Source organism: Zootoca vivipara, chromosome 13, assembly GCF_963506605.1.
Source record: "Zootoca vivipara chromosome 13, rZooViv1.1, whole genome shotgun sequence".
In the NCBI taxonomy this organism is placed as follows: Eukaryota; Metazoa; Chordata; class Lepidosauria; order Squamata; family Lacertidae; genus Zootoca; species Zootoca vivipara.
Window position 1 is genome coordinate 25049253 of NC_083288.1, and position 23756 is coordinate 25073008.

Genomic DNA, 23756 nt, shown 5'->3' on the forward strand with positions numbered 1-23756 from the left:
GTTGGGTTGAGGCACAAGCGCCATCTTGCCCCAGCAGCCATTACAAGATGTTTTGTGGTGCCCTCTGTAGGGAGTTTTGGTGCACCGCAAAAACTTCAGAGAACTCCCATTTAGATGGGGGTGCCTTGCATATATCCCTGGTACAAACTCAAAATGTGCAGATTCCACCCATCCCCCTTTAAACTAAGTATGCAAAAGCTATCTACTTCCCTTTCAGAGGCATTTTTTGAGGGGGAAGGGAGGGGGGTCACTGATGTCAGCGACACTGGTGGTTCTTACGGAGGGACGTTTGCCTCGCCCAGAGATTGGCCTCAATAGCTAGAGCCAAGGAGATGCCCAGGGTGGAAAGGTTTTCTTTGGCTACCATGCCCACTGCCTCAAGACCTGAGTAACCCCCCTGAAGGCGTCTTGGTGTTCCTGCCCCCTTTTTTTCTCCTTTCTGGGGAACCGCTGGACGAGTTGGCTGGCTTAACTGTGTGTGTGGAGTGAGTCTGCAGCAAAGATTGAATTGGGGTCAAGTGATGTGAGAGTTGTAGCTATAGGGATAATCTGAGAGTGCTCATTCGCATGCAGACCTCCCCTCGTGCCACTGGCAAACAAATGATGAGGATATATGTATGAACTAGGTCTTAGGTCAGAGCTTCCCAAACTTGGGTCTCCAGCTGTTTTTGGACTACAACTCCCATCACCCCTTAGCTAGCAAGACGAGTGGTCAGGGATGATGGGAATTGTAGTCCCCAAACAGCTGGAGACCAAGGTTTGGGAAACAGCTGTCTTTCATCTCTCCCGGCCACAAAAGATGGTGGTAAATCACTCACCATAGCTGCCAAGTTATCCCTTTTTTTCAGGGATTTTCCATTATGCTGAATAGGCTTCCTCGCGAGAAAAGGGAAAACTTGGCAGCTATGACTCACTCTTCTTTAAATGTTCAAGGGCTTGAGACAGGGCATTCTTAAAGGAAAAGACCGACGGGACAGGGCAAGTTTGCCAAGTTATTCAAAGGGGTGAAGGTAGTCAAACAGGTCAGCCAAATGAGTCCAAGCAAGCTGCCAAGCAAGTAAAACCCAACTACAGCAGGGTTACAGCACCAGGGCCTATGCAGAAGTCACAAATGTCTGCTTCCAACAGGAGCAGTGCCTCTTGGAGCCTCAAAGGGGTAGAGATCCCCATCAACAGAAGAGGAGAATGAACTAAGGGGAGTCCACTGGGCTAAAAGATGGATGGCTGTTATCTCTTCCCCCTACCCAAACCAAAAATATATATATTTTTGGAGGGGTGGCGGATTACGGGCAGCAGTTTGTGCATGTGTGTTGCGTGGCACGAGATCGTGCAAAGTGCACGGGGGGGGGGGTTAACGCTTTGTATGCATAGGGAATCTGCGCATGTTTAGTAACACACGGTTAATAGAACTATATTTATATATATATATATATGTATATATATATATACACACACACACACACATTATAGGTGCAATCGAGCACCTGTGCACACCCCCACCACCCCCAACATTGCACTGGGATTCTTCTCCAAGACAGAACGGTTGCTGACCATTATTTTCTCAGGGCTCTAAAATCCACCCCCCCCCCCCCGGTGTGGAGTTTCCCAGTTCCTGCGCAGTGAGTGTTAGGGAGCTCAAAATATTACTTTGCAAGGAAACTTCATTATTTGGTATAAGGCAATGAAGAATTAATACCCTGCCTTCTTCTCCCTTCCTGATTATCAGGGGTGTCTTTAGCTGCTTTTGCAGGCTTGTTGACACGAGAGCAATCAGGCTCCCCGTTACGCCTCCATAGACATAGAGATCTTTGCCTAGACGGGCTATATATATAAAATATTTACAAGATTTACAGGATACAGAACCAGACTATACACAGCTTGATGTATGAAAGTGCACCCCTGCTGGCTGGTAAAGGAATAGCAATAAGGCCTCCAGAAAGAAGGGGGATGAGGGGCAGGGGGGGCCTGCCGGGGTCAAGATGGGATTGAGCTGGAATGGTGAATAGCGAGTGCTTCGGCCCCTCTGACAAGGTGGTGAACAAGTGAGATCAGATGGGAGAGGTGAGGGGGAAACGACAGGAGAGTTTTAAGAAGAAATACAGAGGTTGTTTTGATGCTCACACAGGATAGGAAGCAAGCCTCAGGCAGAAAACATACAAACCAGACAACCAGGGACTTGAACACAGAAGCAACTCGCAGTCACCTTTTGAGCACCCTGGAAAACAGACCTCGCTGCCTGTCACAATTGTTCCAAACATACCATCGGAAAAGACCAGAGCCCTGGCATTCGCAACCCCCCAAATGCGCGCGCGCGCGCGCACACACACACACACACACGGCTGCAGTCAACCCACATGGCAGGAATATGGGGTCCAAGGGATGAGGGCACACAGTCCAGGGGCAGAAATCACAGGACAGATGGGCAATGGAAAGGAGAAATGTGCAAGAGGTATACTTGAATGTGTGCAAACACACGGTTCCCACAACATAGGGAGGACAAATGTATGCTAGTCATGTTCACACCCCCAATAGAAAATCAGAATACATTTGGAACATCAGGATACTCTCTCAGTGCGCGCGCGCGCGCACACACACACACAGTGGTGGGTAGAGGGACTTTTCTTCCAAACGGAGGAGGTAGATTGGTGAATAAGTTGATGAAAGAGCAGCTACTTGCCACGTGCTTTTCTGTATACTTGGGTGACTTAGGCTTGACCACAGAAGATGAACCAGGGATCAAAAAAGAATGGTGATTTGTTACCCTTTCAAGATTGATAACGGAGCAGCAAAACAGCAGAAAGTGCCAAGTCTTCCCATGCAGGCTTTTGGCTGGAATTTCCGCCTGCGTGCAAAAGGTAAAGCAGAAGGGAGGTCACAAAACTCCAGAGTCACAAAACTGAAGGCTGGAGCTGGGAGCACTTTTGAGAGCCTGCCTAGCAAACTGGCAGTTCTGATGCCCAAAACAAGTTCTCAGGGCAGTGCGCATGTGTGTGTGTGTCCTCACATGGAAACAGTAGTATTGCTGCTGCAGTAGGGTGGAGCAGATGCCACGGACAAGAGGGCACCTGCTACATTTAATAGCTGCACTGAAGGGTTTTGTTGTGTTGTGTTTTGGTGGGGTGGGAAAAGCTGTGGCTAAAATTTCCTTCTCTACCCAAGGTCTTTTTGCATGTGGCCACTGTAGCTGCATACTGAAGAGGAACCTAAGAGCATTTGTGACTCTCAAAATACTGCAGATCATTTTTGCAAGCAGCAGCAACAACACTCATAGCAGGAGCCTGTGTTTGTCTGTCTGTTTTTGCTTGTGTGCTTTAAGCAAACACAACGGCAGCAGTAAAGCTCCCATTTCCAATACGATGAATTGTGGGGAAATGTTTGCAAATGTTAACACACTCCTGTTTCCTCTCTAGACCCTGCGAGAGTTATGGCTGGTGGCAAATTTATCAGAGTTTAAGGTGGTTTTAAAAGAGGGGGATCATTGTTTGGAGTGTCTGCAACATCCTTTGTCAACGGTGCTGGCTTGGGACTGTGGGAGTTGCAGTGCAAACCATTTCTGAGGGCATTTGGGTTGGGCCACTTGGCAAAGGCCGGTCTGAAACATACATGGTTCTACAACCCAAGAAACTGAATTCATTCACTTGCACTTTAGCTGATCAGTCTACCCATTACACTGCTTTTTTGGCGGGGGTTGGAAACGTGGAAAAAGAGAGGAATAGGCTGAAGAGGAAATAACTGAGGGAAGGAAGTGTTCTCCCTGCCCTCAGGTCAGCGGTAGCATAAGGGGCTTCCCTGCTTTTGAGTGCAGGGGCTAGAACACTACATGAAACTCTGTAAGTTTCCAAAATGCTTCTCTACACAGGTGCAGAGGATCCCATATGCGTGATTGCACAAAGACCATGGGAGCAATTATTCCTGGAGCAATAAGTTTTTAGGGATATGGCATAAATGTCAACAGCAGACCCCATCTAAACGTTAAAAAGTTTTCCACTACAGTCAACAGTGGAACAAAGGGGTGTGTGTGTGTAAGCAAAATCTCCCACGAACCATGTTCACTTCTCATTAATCCCCAGCCCAAGGTGTGTTTCATACATGTATGATGCCGACTGTGTCAACTCACTCAGGAAAAAGCATCATTCACAATGGGACATGAATATTCTACTTGGTGGTAACCAATTCACAAAAATAAGCCATCACTTGATGTCGCAGTCATCAACTGATGAGGATGCATGAGGCCCAAGAAAAGGCATGTTTTTTCAACAGACTGGGAGATGCGGTTTTTGGCCACGGTGCCAGAATGGTTTTGAAATGGGGCAGGAGTGGGTGGGAGTACTAACCCACCTTTATCAGAATATGTTACAGATAACTTCGTGGAAGTTGCAGCTTTCTTAGCATGTTCTGTCCTTTATCAGGAATGTAAGATCAGGGCCTGGGGTGCCAGCTAATCATCGGAATCTCTGAAGATATTGAAAAATACCTCCCTGTTGGGGGTTCCATTTGCCACCTTCCCCCATTTCAAAGGAGATGGAAATCCATTCAATATTCCATTCGAAGGCCATTCCAAACATTTTGAGACATGTGCGAAAATATCTGTTGCACTCCTTAGGCTTTGGGTTTGAAATACTGACCATTACAGTAATACTGACTTCATTTAATCTTTTGAAGGAAAAGAAAATCAAGTTTGAGTTGGGGAAGGGCTGCGGATCAGTGGCAGATCTCATTGTAAAACATATGAAGGTTCACCCCCCCCCATGTTTCCAACGGAACGATCTCTGGTAGCAAAGAGTCCTGCCAGAGTAGATGTGACTAAGCATGAGGAACCTTCGTGTTTGTTTGTTTTTCTGGAGGATGCGTTAAGTAAAACAGAAGAACGAGGCAGGAGGGTGCGAGTGAGGAGGCATCACCAGTGGAGCAGTGGGCGCAATTGATGGACTGATGGGCCTCAGTTCATGAAGCGAGATCCAGTTCAATGGAAACGGCTGTTGCAGCTCATTCATGACCAGACAGCAGAGCTTTACTTGCCATCCCATTCATCCCTTTCTGCTGGTGGAGAATTCTGACAGAGTGAGAGAAAGAGGACAGCCCCATGCAAAACTGTGTCACGGGCTGGGTGGTGGTGGTGGTCAGAAGATGCACAGGGAGGAAGGATGTAAAAAAAGAGTGGGGAGCAGCGAGTCCAGAGTGTTCTAACTCTGCCCCTCTGAAGGATTTCTTGCATAGCAGGAAGATAGCAGATTAAGGAGTAACCATTCACGGAATTCTTGAGTGTTTGAAAGGATGCAATATCAAGGGGAGAGGAAGCTGGGTATAGAGATTTGTGGGTGGGTATGGCTGCATGCGTGGTTGGAACTCAGCCAAATGTTCTCTTATGGAGGAAGGCTGATAGCTCAGGGGCAGAGCGTATGCCTTGCAGGAAGGAGGTCCAACCCCTGTCGCCTCCAGCAATAGGATATCAAACTAAAGGACCATGAGTCTTCCCCTTCCCCTTCTTTGGCAAGGAAATGGGGTGGGATTTTGATGGGCAATATGGCCCATGCCCTTGCTGTTGCTGCTCCAGTCATAGTCTGATTCTCGGGGGGGTGGGGGGACCCCAAACTGCTAGGAGACTCTTCACAGATCTGCATTGTGTTTCGCTAGGTACAAAATCTGGGCAAGACCTCTCTTGACGCCTAGGGAAGGCTGCCGTTAGTAAGGCTAGGCAAGCCTGGATTAGACGGAGCAATGGGCAGGTTTGTATAAGGCAGGTTCCTATGCTCATATGATGGATTCTTGGTTCCCTGTTTAGAAGCTCCCGAGATACTGTGACTTCCTCCGAAGCCTTTGAGAGAGGATCAGAGCCTAGTAGATCAATCCTATGCGTGTTTACTAAGCAGAAAGTCCAGGTGGTTTCAGTGGGACTTAATCCTGGGTAAATTGCATAGGACTGCAGCTTTAATTGCATAAAGGTTTTGGGATGGACAGGCAGGCAGGCAGGCAGGCACGCACACACACACCTACAAACACACGCAGAGCATTCTTAAGCTCATTGCAAGGTACAGGTATTAATGCAAGAAGGGAAGTGTTTTAAGTGCGAAAAGACCTCTGTAATGCTTGCTTATAACAGGCTTGCAGGATTGGTTGTCTGGGGGTCACAACAGGTTTTAAAAATTAGTGGAGCGGAAATCAGGGAGGAGCAGAATTACTGGGTCTGCAGCAAGAAGGGGCAGAGTTAAGTTATTCATGTGTGCTGGCTGCTTCTCAGTGTCTTTTGTGGACAGGCAAGACTGAGCATGAAGGAATCTAAGCTTCTATTTATAGGGCTGCTCTGTGTATGTGCACAGACAGGGGACAGGAAGTTTTATGTCGCAATTTAAGCACAAGGAGAAAATGGCAGGCTAAAAAGTCGACTAACCAGGTTGTGGAGTCCCTCGTCTTTGGATACTTTTCTAATTATTATTGCATGGGCATTAGGTTTTGTGGGTGGTTCGGGCAAGACTGTCCCAGTCTCTGTGAGGGACTGGGAGATGTTTTGACTCCCAAGAAGCCGACCACCAGAGGGCCCCCACCCTGCATTTCAACAGATTAACTCACATCTTCCGGGCCAAGAATTCGGCAACTGCACGCCCCCAAGATAAACAATTTCAATAGACACAGCTGCAATTCCCATGGGGGGGGGCAGTTGATGGGAATACAACTAGGACTGTGTTTACTCTGCACTTTTAAAACAAATGGACATCTAAATCTCACATCGAGCATAGCTGGATGCTGTGCTAAGAAAAGCTGAATAATTGAGCAAAACTGCATTATGTGTGCTTATTTTGCATAATGTATTCCGCTTCTGCAATGGAGCCTTGTGCTCTCCTACCCTCCTCACGAGAAATTCCACTTAGCCCCACTCTGAGATATTTCACCAGGTTTTCCAAGCTTATCTTTGCAGCCGTAATCGGCTAGGAATTAGCTTTCTTTCTGAGAAGTGGGACTCCTGATGACCTGTGTCCTATGCCAAGTCCCTATGTCTGTATGGCACAGTCGCAGCCCTCTAAGATCACCAACCATGCTGTGGCGGCAACCTGTAACTCTAAACTCTATTCAATACCATCGGCTCAGCAGCAACGCACCTCCCCTCCCCCAAACATATCCCACATCTTTATAGGTGATTAAAACAAAACAAAACAAAACAAAAAGACTACTTTTTTTTCTTCCAACCCCAATTTCGTTTGCGTGATTTTTCTTTTCTTTTTTTTCTTTTATGTGAACAGACCCGTACAAAGATTTTATCTTCTTAATTAAAAAAAAATTATACATACTTATATATATATTTTTTTCTGTATATTAGCTTAAACTGGAGCTGTGTTTCTCCATGCGCCGGCCCCTGAACCTTCAAAACGGTACATCTGACATGCACCCAACCCATCGCGTTAAAAAAACGTTCCCCACGGCGGGCGTCTTGAATGAGGTAAGAGGTAAAGGGTTTTGCTTTTTTCCAACGGAAACCAAGTGACAGAGGAGAGAAAGAAAAGGAAGGGAAGCGGAGAGTGGGGGAAAAAAAACAACACAAAGAGAAAGATTATCACTCCCCCGCTCCCCCAATATTACAGTTGCAAAAAGGGGGGGAGGGAGAGAGAGGGGGAGGATTGGCTGACAGATTACAAAGAGATGGATGTATCACAGAATATGTGGCTCAGGCAAAAGTTCTGACCCATTAACAGCATTAAGTGCCAAAATAAGGGGCTCACAGTCTGGTTTGCATTAAGGGCAGAAAGCAAACAGGAAGAAGAAAGCGGGAAGCTGGTAGTCTCCCCCCCCCCCAAAAAAAACCACACTTCTCCCAGGCAACTGGGAAATTCCAGAGCTGAATCCGGCCCCCAAAGCTCCAACTGCTGCCCCCTTGCCCCCTGCCAACCCAGAGGCAGGAGAGCTGTGTGAAAGGCCCGGGGGGGGGGGGCTATGGCAATGGGAACTGGCTGGCAAGTCTGCTTTGGGGAGTGGGAGGGAAGCCTGGCCCTATCACTGCCACGCTCCGTCCTCCCTCCTCAAAGCGAAGCTCCTTTGAGACTACCTGCTGCCCAAGTCTTCAGAGGACCTGCCCGTTCGCCAAACAACCAGGAATCAACAGAGAAGCAGAATGCTAAAATGAAGGAGGGAGGAGGAGGAGGAGGAAAGAAGGCTTAAAATGGCAGACGGAGGCAAGACCCAGACCGGAAACCTGGGGCGTTCCTCTTTTTTTGCATTCCTCGCGCCAGCTTGGCCGATTCGGTTTTTTTCCAAAATGCACCCAGGTTTCCAGCTGGGCTTCCTCCCACCTGGTTGTTGCCTCCTGATGTGAAGGGGGCCTGGTTCTGCCCATGGCGCATAGGGTCGGCTGGCACGACCACCCTGGGTGGTTAGGAGGTATAAGTGCACCAGAAGATGGGGTGACCCAATGCCCCTCTGAAAAGGGGGGGGGGAGCTAGATTAGATCAGGCAGTGCTATCCCCTAGTCCCTGCCCCGGAGAAGCCAGTTCAAAAGGCCTTTCCCCACAGCCCTGACACCCTTCCCTGGCCATGAGTTCACCTGTGCTACAGCAGCGCTGAAGGTTGAAGAGTGTATGGGGCGTGGGGCGCCACGGGGTGGGGAAAAATCTTTAAGTGGCGGGCAAAAAACCCCAAACACTTGGCACCTTCCCCCATTCGGTTAGGAACCCTCCTGATCTCTTAATGCTACTAGGGTGGCCTGCAGGTGTCTGGGTGGGATGCCGTCCTTTCTCCTGTATTGATAAGTGCCATTTGCAAAAGAAAAAAACAAAACACCCCCCAAAAAGACGACGAATAAAGAGAAAGGGGGGGGGGAAAGGACTCAACCCTTACTGGGCTCTCTCGGAGGGCTGAGGAGCCGGGCTCCCGGGCTCGCCGCTTCCCCAGAGAGCAGAGCGCGTAAGGGAGGGCAGCAAAGTTATTATAGTGCAGCAAGAAGTGTACCGCCATGCGGCGCGGGGAAAGCGTGTGCAAAAGAACGAGCAAGGGCCCTTCCGAAGCCCGTTGGGAACGTTGCATGCGGACTTTCAGCTTGGGGAGGGGCAGTGTAAGACTGGGCGGGGCCCTGTTAGACCAGCCCACCTTGCCCAACATGGAGGTAGATTGGCTGAAGCCTGGGGCGGGATGGGGGTGGGTGGGTTTCAGGGGCAGGGAGGAAGGCAGAGGTGTGTCCTGGACCCCCCTCAGCACTGGAACGCAAAGTAGGCACCTCTTCGGTTCAGCCCTGCAGTGCGATTCGAAGCAAAATATAGTAGATCTCTTATTCAATCACCTGTTTTTCCCACTAGGGGGAGGAGTGGAGAAGGGGAGCCTTTGCCTGTTTCCAAAGTGCATTTGTCCTTCCCGTGCGGACCTTAAGCCTCAATTTGGGGTTTCTTTCTTTTCTTTCCTTAATTGCCTGTGTTTTGCCAAACCACCTGCAGCAATGTCCCCTCCCCACCCGACCTCCAATAATTTAATAGGATTTCTCTCACTCTCTCTCTCTCTCTCTTTCGGCTCCTTTTCTTAACTTTTTTTATTTATTAAAAAAAATCTTATTTCTTTTACAAAAAAAGTGCATTTTATATTTTAGCCTCCTGGGGAGGGTAACTAAATGCTAAGAGTTCTAAAAAGGAAAAAAAAGGAGAGAAAAAACACAAGAATATAACAACCAAACACACTCTGACGTTTCCTGGGACTGTTATGTGCAAAAGAAACATATATATATTTATATATATTGGTAATCAAGTCCGTTTAAACGAGAGAGGTTTGATCAGGGCAAAAGAAGAGGTGCCGACTCGTTCCAGTGCTGTCAGGGGTGGGGGAACTACTACTGAATGAGGAGAAAGGCAAAGAGGTGGGGTTTTATTGGGGGAGGGAGTAAAATATGGATTAATTTCCTTAACATTGTGTCAAAAAATTTAAGACAGGTGTCTCACCCTGGAAAGACAGCTTTGGGAGAAAAGGGTATTGGAGGAAGAAAGATAAACAGGGGGTGAGTGAGAAACATATTGCCCACTTAATTTTTTGTGTTTGTCTGCCTAGACAAAAAAAAAGTATTGGCTGCTGCACAAGTCTACCGCATAACGAAGGTTGTTGTTTTTGTATAGTTTCGACCTTTTTTTTGGTGGCCCGACCCCCATCAACGATGCCTTGCCCTCCCCTTCCATGTGATTCATTGACGCTGACGTGCAATATTTAGAAAAAACAAAACAAAAAAGAAAACAACAAAACAGAACAAAAAAAAGAGAAAATCTGTTGTGTCCGAGGTGATGAGGTTGGGGGGGGGGGAGGCCCCGCGGCCCAGAAGTCCAGACATCGCCCCAGTCCCAAACTGCCCCATCTCCCCAATTCTCCCACGCCACCCTGTCTGCCCCCCTCCCCCGCCTTAGACTTCCTGATCCTCGAAGACCTCGAGGAAGAGCGGGGGGAAGAGCTCCGTGGGGCATTCCACCTTCATGTGCAGGAAGCGGCTCGCGTGGCAAGCTCCGATCATGCGCAGGTCGGTCACCTTCATGAGGAGCTTGGGCCAGAAGTGGGGAATGTTGTGTTTGCGATAGTTGATGTAGTGTTCAAATGCCAGCAGGTATGTCTCTTGGCATTTCTCAATCTTGTCGACGCAGATCAGCCCGCTGCGGTCTGCAAAGGGGGGAACAGAGAGGGCGTGAGAAGGGTGCCCGCAGTGCCAGGCCCAAGCCCTGCCTAGCTCAGCCTCCCACTTCCCCGCAGTGGCTCCCAAGATGTTGATGGGAAGCACACAAGCAGAGCTCTGGCAGCAGCCTCCTCCCACTTGGGATTCCCAGCGCCTGTCGGCTTGTCCTCCACGAATGTCACCCCCTGGGCTAAAGACCTTTGAGATGCTGGCTGTCATGCCACCTTAGGGTCATAAGCTCCACAATTTTACTGCGCGCTGTGTGCTTGCTTTCTGCCTGGCCCGAATCTTCCAGCATTCAGCTGGATGGCCCTGAGCTGGAAATTTCCACCCTGGCTCTGGATTCCAGTGTGGCTGCTTACAGCCAACTCAACAGCCAGCTCCTCCAGCCAAAGCTCAGGTTAGGAACGCAAGTCCAAGGAAGCCAATCGGTTCTTAGTTTCACCCTTTTACATTGTTTTGTACGCCTTGTGGTATTTTAGGCACTGTGACTTGCAGTTATTTTTATGGATCATAGTTTGTAGTTATAAACTGCAATTGTCAAGAGTGAATTTCTGTTTATATTATTATTTGCTGATGTTTCGAGAGTTAATTTTACTGTTCTAATAGATCACCGAGTATTACTTTATTATTTGATACAAGTTGTTCCATTTTAAAGTTATGTTTTATTATGATTTTGTGTATTGGATCAGATCATTATAAGGTGTGCATTCTCTGTTATAGATTTTGTTCCTGCAAACTGCCTTGTGTATAGTAATATAGAAAGGCGGTATACAAATTACCGTACTAGGCTTTTAAACTTTAAAATCAGGTTGAAAATCTGGGGGCGTCTTATACATGGATAGTGCATATGCCCATTTTCTAAATTTGGGGTCTCCAAAAGTAGGGGGTGTCTTATACATGGGGGCGTCTTATACACGGAAAAATATGGTAAAAGTGAAATGAGACCGTCCCACCAACTGCAACCCTACATTCAAGCTGGGCGCTCAGTGCACCCCACCTGCAATTAATGACGCAGCTCACCTCCAACCCAAGCCCACCTTCCTAACACCCACTGGCTCCAAGACCTTAATTAACCTTGGAGGTGGCTGAATTATGCTCCTCCCATTGAGTGGTTATCATATTCTCTACAACAGGCATCCCCAAACTTCGGCCCTCCAGATGTTTTGGACTACAATTCCCATCTTCCCCGACCATTGGTCCTGTTAGCTAGGGATCATGGGAGGGCCGCAGTTTGGGGGTGCCTGCTCTACAATATCACCCCTTTCCTTGTCCCTCCATGCCTGCACTGACCTGCCCAATACCCAAATACACGCCACTCAAAACACCGCATATGCCCTGCAATTGTGGCTCAGGCACCTATGTTCATAAAGGTAAAGGTAAAGGTAAAGGGACCCCTGACCGTTAAGTCCAGTCGCAGACGACTCTGGGGTTGCGGCACTCATCTCGCTTTATTGGCCAAGGGACAGCTTCTGGGTCATGTGGTCAGCATGACTAAGCCGCTTCTGGCGAACCAGATCAGTGCACGGAAACGCTGTTTACCTTTCGGCCGGAGCAGTACCTATTTATTTACTTTGACGTGCTTTCGAACTGCTAGGTTGGCAGGAGCTGGGACTGAGCAACGGGAGCTCACCCCGTCGCGGGGATTCGAACCGCTGACCTTCTGATCGGCAAGCCCTAGGCCTAGGCTCTGTGGTTTAGACCACAGCATCACCCGCATCTATGTTCATTGGTGGGCCCAAGTCTGTGCCTTTTAAGGGAAGGGCTCAGACAGAGGTAGAGGATGTGTTCTGCATGCAAAAAGGCCTTGGGGTTTAATCCCCAGCATTTCTAGGCAGATGCCTGTCCAAAACCCTGCACAGCTGCTGCGAGTCAACACAGACAAGAAGTGGGGAACCCTCCTGGGGCAGAAGCCCAGATTCCTACTGGACCAACCTTCTAGTTAAGCAGCAGGTGTGATCAAGGAAAAAAGGAGGTTTTGGCAAAGCAGGCATGCTCACCACTTCATATCCATTCATGCAACACACACAGTCGCCTGCAGATTTTCACTCTTCCCCCCCCTCCCACAGCCAGTCTTGGGGTGGGGGTGGGGGAAGCATTTCAACTTTTCCCCAAGCCTCATTGCCAGATCTTCATGGAGACTGCCACTGCAGAAGGGAAGATTAACCCTTCCTTCCCCTTCTGCACTCACACAAACAGCACCATGTGCTGCAATTAAGATTGGAGGAAACCTACTATTGGAGCAGATTGTAAGGGTTTTCCCCAAGTTTAAGGGCAGCAGGGGGCAGTGTTCAGTGGGTCACATGGCACAAGGAAGGCGTTAACCCTTCCCTCTCCAGCTGCGACCAGCTCCAATCCCTCCAAGCCCAGTGTAGCAATTTGGCTTAAAAAAACCCAAACCCTTCAATTGGAGTGGTTGAAAGGGCTTTCTTAAAAAGCCGATATTCTTTATTTTTGACACTGCTGCAGCATATGTGAAGGATTCATTCCTCCCACCCCAATTGTGACCCCCTCCAACAAACCCGCCAAACTTAGGCTTGAAAAAAGCCTCTGATTGGCTCCAATAAAAGTCTCCCACCCCTCACCCCAGTCTGATGGCTGAGAGTGAGCAGACTGGGGGTGCTATGGGCAAATGGGGAGGCTGCACTCCAGTGGCATAGAAAGTGCTGAGCTGGTCAGATCCATGGCCAGACTCAGTATGAGGCAGCTTCCTATATCCAGAGAGGGAGGCGTATGCACCCAAGGTTGGAGGGGGGAAGCATATATCCCAAGTCCTGTACCTGAGGACATAAGCAGCACAGCCTGGAGCAGCGCCACTTCGGTGTCGTCCAGGTTGAAGGCAGAGAGGGACTTGCCCAGATCAAAGATGGCGTCCGACACCACGCCCAGGCCGCCGTTCTTCAGCTGCTCCCGCTTGACGGCCATCTCGCCGCTTAGCGTCAGCGTCTCGCTCTCGGGGTCATAGCGTACAGCCGCCCGCAGCGACATGATCTCCATGCAGCAGCCCTTCAGAAGGATGATCTGGTCCTCACAAGGCAGCTGTAGGCAGGGAGATGGATGGCAGTCAGTGGCTTACTAGGGCTTTGCAGAGAAGAGGGCCCTTTGCTCTTTGCTCCGGACTCCATGGAGTTAGTATGTTTCCACTGCTCCCAACAAAGGAGCAAAGCGAGGAGGGTTTATGAGGAGACAAGGAACGGGTGCGCTAAGGATCGCGGAAGGAGAAAGGCCAGAGTCTGGGCATGAGGGTGAGGAGCAGCGGGAAATCAGGAATCGCTTGGGAGAGGGTAAGAACTTGACACTCCTCTTCAAAAGCCACTTGTTTGAAGGAAGAAGAGTCTTGTGACACCTTAGTACACTTACTGTGGCACAAGTTTTTGTGGGCTACAGTCCATATCATCAGCTGCATGAAGAAGTATTCCGAGTTACAGGTATATTATAGGCATGGTTTGGGTGGGTGGGAATTGGAATGTACATAGCTATCCTGAAATGTTTCTTGAAACAAACTCCTACCTCTGAGAATGTTCATCATTTTGCAGCCATTAGTCACCCAATACATTACAGCTTTACAGCCATGTTTCCCTTTTAGGGTTTTCGCCTTCATCAAGTGATCCCAGCTAATCAGGAATCACATAGTGGCCACAATGACATCATGATGCTACACAACCAATCTGATTTTGCTACATGCTCGGCTTACATTACTGAGACCAAATCAAGCTGTTTCAGAGTACCTGGACTAGTCACTTGGGTGATCCTAGCCTATCAGGAAGCCCATTCCAAGGCAATGCATTCCGAACCAACACTCTTCCTTTTTGTTTTGATTTACGAAAGGTTGATGAAAGAACAGAGCACTTTCTGACACTGGCAGAGGCGGTTGTGAAAATTGTCTGTCATTTTTGGCTCGGGCCTATCCTTCATCAGCACCTCAGCCTGATTGGACAAACCCCATCATACCTCTCTACCTGTCCCTTAATATTTCCTTCTGATGGCAAACCAGATTGTTATGGTGGGAGGAAGCAAGAAGATGGCTCCATACCTGTGGCTTTCCCCTTACTAATCAGTGTAAGGGGAAGACCTGTGATCTCTGCACGTTCAAGAGATTATCACCAAACTCCTTTCTCCCCAACCCTCTGACGGAATCCACCCGCCCACCTCGCTTACCTCTGAAAACATGGGCAGTTTTTTGGCAAAATCCACCACACGGGTGATGGCGGGGGTGATGATCTTCGTAAACTCGCTGAACGCCTCCAAGTCCACTTTGTCCCCATCGGGCATGGAGGCCATAGGTGACTGACCGATATCTTCGGGCTGTGAGTGGGGCGAGAAGAGAGGCAGAATCATGACTCTGCAGAACAAAAGTTTGGAGCAAATCCACCTTCCAGTCTCAAAAACCACCAGAATCCGACTCTACTTTTGCAACAGGAAGAACTATGCGTTCTGAATCTTCTGTTGATGCGTGCTGTATGTGCAGCTTGCTAGGAACTAATGGGCAAAACACATTGAAACACGGCCTTCTTTTTAAGGCACACGATACCATTAGGCAATCCCCCCCTTGTTGAACTGTCCGTGCCTGTTCTGAAGGATACACAACCCTGGCAACATAAAACTTTGCAAGGTAGGCTTTGCCACATCATCATCAACATGGCACCCATGGGCACCCATAGGGTCCCCTGCCCTGCTGAAATTAGATTTGTTCTATTGTATCCTCTATAACAGGCTGTAGTAGCATGTGCTAGATTATGCTGTATATGTGTTTCTTTGGGTTACAAATCTGTCCACCAGCACGAAAAAGCTCGCTGCTGTATCTCACACCCAAACCCACAGTTTCCCTACCAGTTGCTGCTTCATTTTCAAAGTGAATAACCTTGATGTCCCTCACTGAGCCAGTTCACATTTCACGTTGGGGCTCTGTCAACAGTGCTGACAAGATCTGGAGCAAGCCACAGCCTCATGTGTTCAAGGTAGGGAAGCTCAAAGATTTCATTCAGCCCTCATTTTTAAGTGATTCACACTTCCAGGAGGAGGAGGAGGAGGATCAGAATGCAGAGATTCTTAAGGTTTCTGAGATTCCCTAGATTTTGTGGTGCAGTTCTTGGCTCAAAAGAAGTGCCAAAACGCACCCAGAAATGATTATTTTGGAGCGAAATGCATACTAGTTGTGTATTTTGTGCATTCAGAAGTCCTGTGGGTGATAATGCGGCTTTGTTTTCATTTATTTCAACGTGAAGCCTGGCACAGAAAAGGAAGTTGCGAAAGGTCAATCAATTTTTAGCTTAAGGCAATCTCAAACTACTTTCCTCCATTGTTAAAATTCAGTTTGGCTTCTCCTGCTTTGCAATCTGTTGTCTCTCTGCTGGGGGGCTGGGGGGGACAGAGAGAAAGTGTTTCCTCCTCAAGTGGAAAACGGTGGTCTACGCAGGACAAAGACAAATTGTGTTCTGTCCCCATGAATATTTCCCTGATTTACCCTAGTCCATGCAAGTAAATGAACACACCCTCCACTTACTTATATGCAGCGAGGGGGGAAAGAATGCAGTCAGGAAGGAGGCAGAATTGCTCCTGCACCTTAAGACCCCGTTGTCACAAGGGCCTGCAGGATTCTTCCAATTATCCTATAGGACACCTGAAGTTCTACTGCCCCTGCTGAGTGGGTGCAGCCCTGTGCGCACCCCCTTTCTGGAGCAAGGCACCCCTCCTATTTTTAATGTGGGACATTAATCATTGTTTAGGGCATGCTAGAGCCTGTGACCCACCCGTGTGGGGGCTGGGGAAGCTTTTATGGTGTTTTTTTTAAAAAAAAAACCAGTAAAAATGGTTCATTGAAATCTATCACACTTCTCTCTTGTTCTTCCTTTGCAGAACTTAAACGAGGTTTTTAGTTTGTTTCCTCCGTTCCAGACCATTGCCCAGCCTGAATTTAAATACTGTAGCTTAATTTAGGAATGTGTTTGTCTGTCATTGCAAAGCTTAGGAGTGTGTGTATGAGAGAGAGATATATTATTTTTGGTTTTCATTATAACAAACATATTATAACAATAAACATTAAGAAACAGAAAATAAAAGTTTGAACAACTGTATCATTTTGCCTAATGTTTGTACATTCAATTCAGTACCAAAATATGGGATTTCTCCAATCCCCCAATGTCTCTCTATATCCCCTCTATCCTTGTGTGCATTTGGTGGTGGGGAGAAGGAGGACTAGGTGGGGAGAAGAAGGCCTGTCTGCTGGCCTCTGATTTCCTTTCTCCCCCTCCCCTCAAGCCCCACTTCCCTTGACCTCTATGTCCTGACCTGCCCTGGCACTAGCTGACTGTGGCCAGAAGAGGGCACCCCACACCAGCAATCCCTACTTGTATAAGGCAAGGGGCAAGGGAGGGGGCTGGGTTGGGGGGTTTCCGTCCCATCTGCCCTTGGAGGGAGTGGAGAGGTCACAGCTGTGTCCCTTTGCTCAATCACCTTAACCCTTCAAAGGTCCCTCTGTAGGGCCCGAATCATTTGCTAAAGCTGTAGGAGGAGGAGAAACCTTTATTTAATTAAAAGTATTGTGATCTTGGATTTTATTGCCATATGTTTTGACTTCCGAGCTTACTACCAGCACTAAATCTAAGCATGGGTTACAATCCCCCCCCCCAAAAAAAGAGGTCAAATTTAATACATACAGCAGTCTGGAAAAGGAAACCGATACGTTTCGTTCAGCGTGGGCACCACCAATGTTAAGCAGTTTTAAATCCAATCAATTTCAATTAGAGGGTTTAGCACATGCTTACATATATCCTTCTGAAATAGAAGTGGCTTCAAAATTGCTTATCAGAAATTTGGCTGGAGTGTGCACCACCGTGTATGGTTTTATACTACAGATATACAGTTGTACCTTGGAAGTAGAACACAATCCGTTCCGGAAGTCCGTTCGACTTCTAAAACGTTCAACTTCCAAAGCACGGCTTCTGATTGGGTGCAGGAAGCTCCTGCAGCCAACTGGAAGCCGCAGATGCCCCGTTGGACATTTGGCTTCCAAGAGAACGTTCCAAAACCGGAACACTCACTTCAGATTTTTTATCATTCGAGAGCTGGAATGTTCAACTCCCAAGGCGTTTGGGAGCTGAGGTGCAACTGTATATTTGCACATGTATTTTGTGTGTGTGTGTGTGTGTGTGTGTGTGTGTGTGTGTGTGTGTGTTTTGCTTAAACAGCCTACTTGCTGAAGGGCAATAACCCTAGCCACCAAAAAATTAGCTCAAATAAAAACATAGGCTATTAAACCATTTAAAAAGAGGTTTAAAAGTAAAAAGAAAAGTTCAAAATACATTTATTACTGCAATTCTGTACCATCTCTCTTAGAAGACAGCCTCTTAGGAGGGGGGGCTTATGTATGAACAGACATGCCTAGGGTTGCACCGTAAAACTGTGTTTTAAACAAAAATAATAATCTGGGGTGATGAACTGGTGCTTCATGGTAAAAATGCCACTGTCTGGCTCTTGTGATCCTATTGAATGTTAATCAAAGTGTGGTTTTTTTAAAAAAGGAAGGGGAGGATTATGATAGCAAAATTCAGTTGTGAATAAGGCCTAGTTGAAATAATAATAATAATAATAATAATAATAATAATAATAATAATAGGAAGAGGGAAACCTGCTTCTCTGTCCTATTAATAGGAGACCACACAGTTGAATGATCCAGCATTCATTTATTTTTGTAAGCATGTAAGAAAAGGCCAGGCTAGAACCTTGTTCCTGGCATGCTAGATCTCTATGCACAGGGATTTATTATTACAGTGGTACCTCGACTTACGAATGCCTCGACTTCCGAAGGTTTCAACTTCCGAAGTCCGTTAACCCGGAAGTATTTTCGCCGCGCGCACGGTCTGCGTATGTGCAGAGCACAAAATGGACACATGCGCAAAATGGACGCTTTGACTTCCGAAGAGCACCGCGGAATGGATCGCCTTCGTAAGTCGAGGTACCACTGTATTATTTTAGGTACGAAGGAGTGTGTAGCGTGTGTTCTTTATATTCTGCTGGAAGCTGCTCGAAGTGGCTGGGGCAACCCAGCCAGATGGGTGGGGGTACAGGCAATAACTAATAACAGTAATAGTAATAATTTTTTAACCTGGAAGACTGCATGCAAGTTGGTGTTTTCTCAAGAACATCTTGACTTTGGTTATAGTGTTATGGCCAAACCCAGGCTTGCGAAGCTTGTGGTTTGTCGGGAGCGAGACAAACCATAAGCCTGGGTTCGGATGTAATACGAACTCAAACCATGGCTTGGTCCCAGTAGCATGGCAGCAGCATAGCCAAAGCAGGGAAAGCTGCAGGTTCCTCATTAAGCACAAAACCATGGTTTAGCGTTATATGCAAAGTATGCCACTGTAGCAAATAACAAGCCAGGTAGAACATGAGCATACCTTGGGCCAGATGTGTGCTTCCAGCTTGTGGTAAACCATTCGCGTACCACAATATTGTGTGTTTGTTTCCACAGGATTAGGAAGACATGCAGGAGAAGTGGCCCGTATGCATGGCTAGCTCCCTAGGTAGTAACCATGTCACTTCCTGTTCTCTATAGAACCTAGCTCACGCATGGTAGAATAAGAACAAAAACACAAAGTAAAGTGTTAAGCAAAGCTACGTGGACTTTGCATGCCACACACAGACACGTAACCCAGCCCTGATGCAAAACAAGATATACCTGTTGTTATCTGCTCATTTGGCACCCTTTATTCTGCCAGGATTTCAAAATGTCTGTGAGCAAGCACGCAAAGATTGGGGGAAAGAGATGGACACTCAGAAACCGGGGAAGAAGAGCCAGGAAATATTAATCCAAAAAGAAAGCAAGGAATAAGAAGCAGAGATCGTGTGGGATCCTGCACCAGATCAATTCTGACAAATACATGCAACCTCTGGTTAAGACTCTGCCTGCCACACCCGCCTCCACCATTTACCAGGAATTTCCGCTTCTGCTTCCAGTGGCTGCCTTGGGCGTTGGTGCTGCGATGTGCCTCCGTGGCGATGTGGATCAGCTCCCACTCCTCCGTGGTTGGCTCCGGCCTGTGCTGAAGGGATTTCATCATTTCTTCCTTGCGCCGCCTCTCCCGATTTTCTTCAATCAGCTTCCGCTTGGCTACCCTCTTGGAGTCATCCAGCACCACTAGGGGGCGCGAAGAATGGAGAGGCATGAGTGGGCAGTGGGGCCTCACACACAGCCAATCAGAACTCTGTGAGGCGCCCGTTGCATCCTGCAGCCCACTAACCAATGCGCTGAATGGCCTCACAAGAAGCCATTTGATTGGCTGGCTCCTGAGACAGCCTATGGGATTCTGAGGCCGCTACCTCCGGCCCGTGGGGTTCTCATGCCGCAACAACGGCCCCAATTACGTTGGGATTAATAGATGGTCCCACACAACTCTATGTTGGAACAAGAAGCATGCCACCTCCCTGCCCCCACATCCTTGGCTACATTTATTTCCGTGGTGCGATCCCCGGTTGCAACCGCTCCCTCCCTCGTCTTCCCCAACCCTAGCTAGCATCCCTCCACAGCGGGCGCAACGCCCTTACAGTCCATGGCCATGCCAACGGCAATGCACTTCTTGAATCGGCAAAGCTGGCACTGGTTGCGGGTGATCTTGTCGATGACGCAGGAGGCATCGTACTTGCAGGAGTATGTCGGGTGCAGATTCTTCTGGATGGTCCGCCGGAAAAAGCCCTGCAGGGGGGAAGAGCGGAATCAGAACCAGGCAGTCCTGAGAAGGAGCGCCTTCCGTTTTCCAAGCCACCCACTCGGGCCCTGTTTTCTAACCAATGGGGTACAGCCCTATTGGCACTTCCAACGTCAAACGGGACTTCTGCTCATTCTAACCACCAAGGCAAGGGTTTTAGGGCTTGCATCTTAGAAATACAAGTCCATCAGGCAAATGGGTGATTTTCTATTGTGGAAGTTGAGGTGGTGCGCTCCCATGTTCTTCTTCCGTGGTTCTAAGCTACAAGTCCTGGGTCTGCCCCAAAGGCCTCCCATTCATCAACACCCTATTGTGCTCTTGTACAGCTCTCATTTATTTCTGTCTAGGTGTATGTTGGAGAATGTCTCAGCAAGTTGTGCCTCATGGGTTGGATCTGCTACCTCTCTCTATATACAACCTTTAACGACGACTCAAAGCTGCCACTAGTTTTTCAACTTCTTTCAAAGCCAGGGGGACCCCATCTTGCACTCTGCCCTGCACCCAGGACTGGCAATCTGCAGTAGTCAGTAGATTCTGGGGTAAGAATAAGGAGCAGCACAAATCTCTGTCGTTTGAATATTCCGTCTCAGGAACAGAGAGGTTTTGAGCTGTCTCTGCCTGCTTTTACTGTACATGCCTGTCTTTCCTTTTTTTTCTTTTTGTTTAGTTTTGTTGTCCTCTCTTTCTCTCCTCTCTCTCAAAGAAGAATGTGTGTGCGGGGTGGGGGAATGCTTCTGGCAAGAGATCCACTTTAGGTCAGGGCACAGCAGTTTGTTGGTCATGTTCCACCAATTGGAAACTATTGCACTCAACTGTTTCCAAGCTATTTCCTGTCTGCCTGGGTTCAATAGTGGAAGTGAGCTGGGGAGAAAGGATTTAAAGCAGCCGAGTTGAGGGGGAGGTTTTAACCCTGCCCTCCAATGCACATTCATTTGGACACTGGGAAACCCAGACAGATGGGTGGGGTATAAATAATAGAATTTACTACTACTACTACTACTACTACTACTACTACTACTACTACATATAGGCAAGTGGGATAGATTTATTCATTTGCTAAACACACGCTTACTTAGTTTGGTCCTAAAATGTGTCTTCCCTCATTAGGTGCTCAGCATGACTGATTATCCAGCCACGCTGTTATATTAACTCTAGAATCTTCTACCCTGCCACTAGTGCCCTTTTAAGACCTCCCGGTGCCCAGTGACCTTAGATCACCCAGGAAGGCTCACCAGGTGCCAAGATCATGAGGGGGGCATTGGAATGAGGGGTGCCTCTTTGCAAACAGTAAAGGTAAAGGGACCCCTGACCATTAGGTCCAGTCACGGACGACACTGCGGTTGCGGCACTCATCTCGCTTTATTGGCCGAGGGAGCCAGCGTACAGCTTCCGGGTCATGTGGCCAGCATGACTAAGCTGCTTCTGGCAAACCAGAGCAGTGCACGGAAACGCTGTTTACCTTCCCGCCAGAGCGGTACCTATTTATCTACTTGTACTTTGACGGGCTTTCAAACGGATAGGTTGGCAGGAGCTGGGACCAAGCAATGGGAGCTCACCCTGTCGCAGGGATTTGAACTGCCAACCTTCTGACTGGCAAGCCCTAGGCTCTGTGTAACTAAGTCATAATTAGCATCACAAAACTGACTTTAATCCAGTGCAATAAAACAAATCCCTCGTCTGGGAAAACCACATGTTGTGCTGGGAAATCTCAAGATCAGCACTCAAAAGTAATGCCTGGAAGTCAATACTACAGAAGAAACAGCACTCCCCCCCCTCCTTTTTTTTTGGCACAAGCTCCTTCAATTTCTCAGCGTGGATTCTATTTTCCCTCTCTCTTTTCTGTTTCCTTCCTCCATATGCTGCTCCTTTTCTCACAAGTTCTTTTGCCAACTGGAATTGACACTCCCACAAGGTACATACAGCAAGGCGGCCACCTCAGTTCATAGGTTTTAGACACCATTACGGGCAGCTGAGCAAGACGTACACGTATTTCATTAAATTAAGCAACATTCATAACCTGGCTTCCTTCCAACGAGCGCAAGCTAGCAAGCATGACTCTCCCTTACATATACACATATGTTGTCTTCTCACCAACCAATGGTGAGGTGGGTCAGACTGAAAGGGTATGACTGACCCAATGTCACCCAGTGGGCATTGTGGATTGGGAGGAGGGGGAGACATTGAGCCGGTCTCTTCACAGACCTAGCACAGCACGCTAACCACTATACCACACTGGCTTTACACAGGATCTGACCCTTGAGGCACACAATGCACTAGAAAGTTCTGCTGTACAAAAAAACAAAATAAATGGCAGCACTCTTGCCCACTGCAATGAGACTTGCGCAAAAGGATGCCATGGCGAGTTGCATTTATGGGATGTGGGGTGCCATTTGAATTTTCCCCAAACTGCTGGGTTGGTTTTAACCAGGCCCCTTGGGCTCATTCTCCCATCTCCCTGCCTTTGGTTAATCTGAGCACTCTACCTGCAGCAACAACCCTCTCTGTTCTGTCAAGGTCCTCTCCTCCAGTAAAGTCCTTCCCGATCCATTCCTTAGGTACATCTCACCTGTCCCTCAAGGACCTTTTAATTCTACTCTACCCCATCCCCACTTACTTTGTGAATCCATGCTCTCTACTTCCAAATCTTCCGGTTTTGTCCACCTAATACAGTGGCACCTCGGAAGTCAAACGGAATCTGTTCCGGAAGTCCGTTCGACTTCCAGAACATTTGGAAACCAAGGTGTGGCTCCTGAAGCCAATCAGAAGCTGCAGAAGCCACATCAGATGTTCAGGTTCCTAAGAATGTTTGTACACTGGAACACTCACTTCTGGGTTTGGGGCGTTTGGGAGCCAAAACGTTTGACTCGCAAGGTGTTCGGGATCCAAGGTACGACTGTACTGACTTGCAGACACTTTGGGCAGAAAGGTTTGTCACGACCGTGTCCTATGCAGCCCCAAGCATGCTAGTGACATATGTTCATTACTGTGGTGTGGTGGCAGCTAGGTAGTTGGCCCTTGACCAAGGAGATGCGGGTTCAAACACCTACACATCTATGAAATGCACAGGGCAAACATCATTAACTGTCAGCCTAACCTGATGAGGATAATGCTGGGAAACCCCACACATGCCCCACTCCAAGTCCCTTGGAGAAAGAGCACGACAGAGGCGGTGAAAATAATACTGGGGAAGGGTGATGGCAGTGGGGGAGGCTGACAGATAAGTAAGGTAAATGTGGAACGGAAGAAGAGCCAACAAATTAAGAAATGTAACCAGAAACCACGGAAAATATTAATTTGTCTAGCTCCCATCACTGTCAAAACCTGGCTTTATCCATTCCACACTGCAGTTTGCCAAGACATATCAATGCCTTTTTCCCTCTCTAGTTTACCCTTCCATATATCTCAGTGAACTTTGGCCCAGAAATCCT

At 48.0% G+C, this 23756-nt stretch overlaps 1 protein-coding gene across 1 annotated transcript in view; it reads right to left on the minus strand.

The window, feature by feature from the left end:
- Nucleotides 1-2592: 2592 nt before the first annotated feature.
- THRA (thyroid hormone receptor alpha) overlaps nucleotides 2593-23756 on the minus strand; it is a 128795-nt gene continuing 107631 nt past the window's right edge. The window contains exons 5-9 of the mRNA XM_060281498.1: nucleotides 20168-20315; nucleotides 19555-19760; nucleotides 14780-14926; nucleotides 13402-13660; nucleotides 2593-10608 (exon numbers count right to left, since the gene is read on the minus strand). Coding sequence (XP_060137481.1) covers nucleotides 10358-10608; nucleotides 13402-13660; nucleotides 14780-14926; nucleotides 19555-19760; nucleotides 20168-20315 — 1011 coding nt within the window. The 3' untranslated portion in view covers nucleotides 2593-10357. The remainder of the gene's footprint in view (nucleotides 10609-13401; nucleotides 13661-14779; nucleotides 14927-19554; nucleotides 19761-20167; nucleotides 20316-23756) is intronic.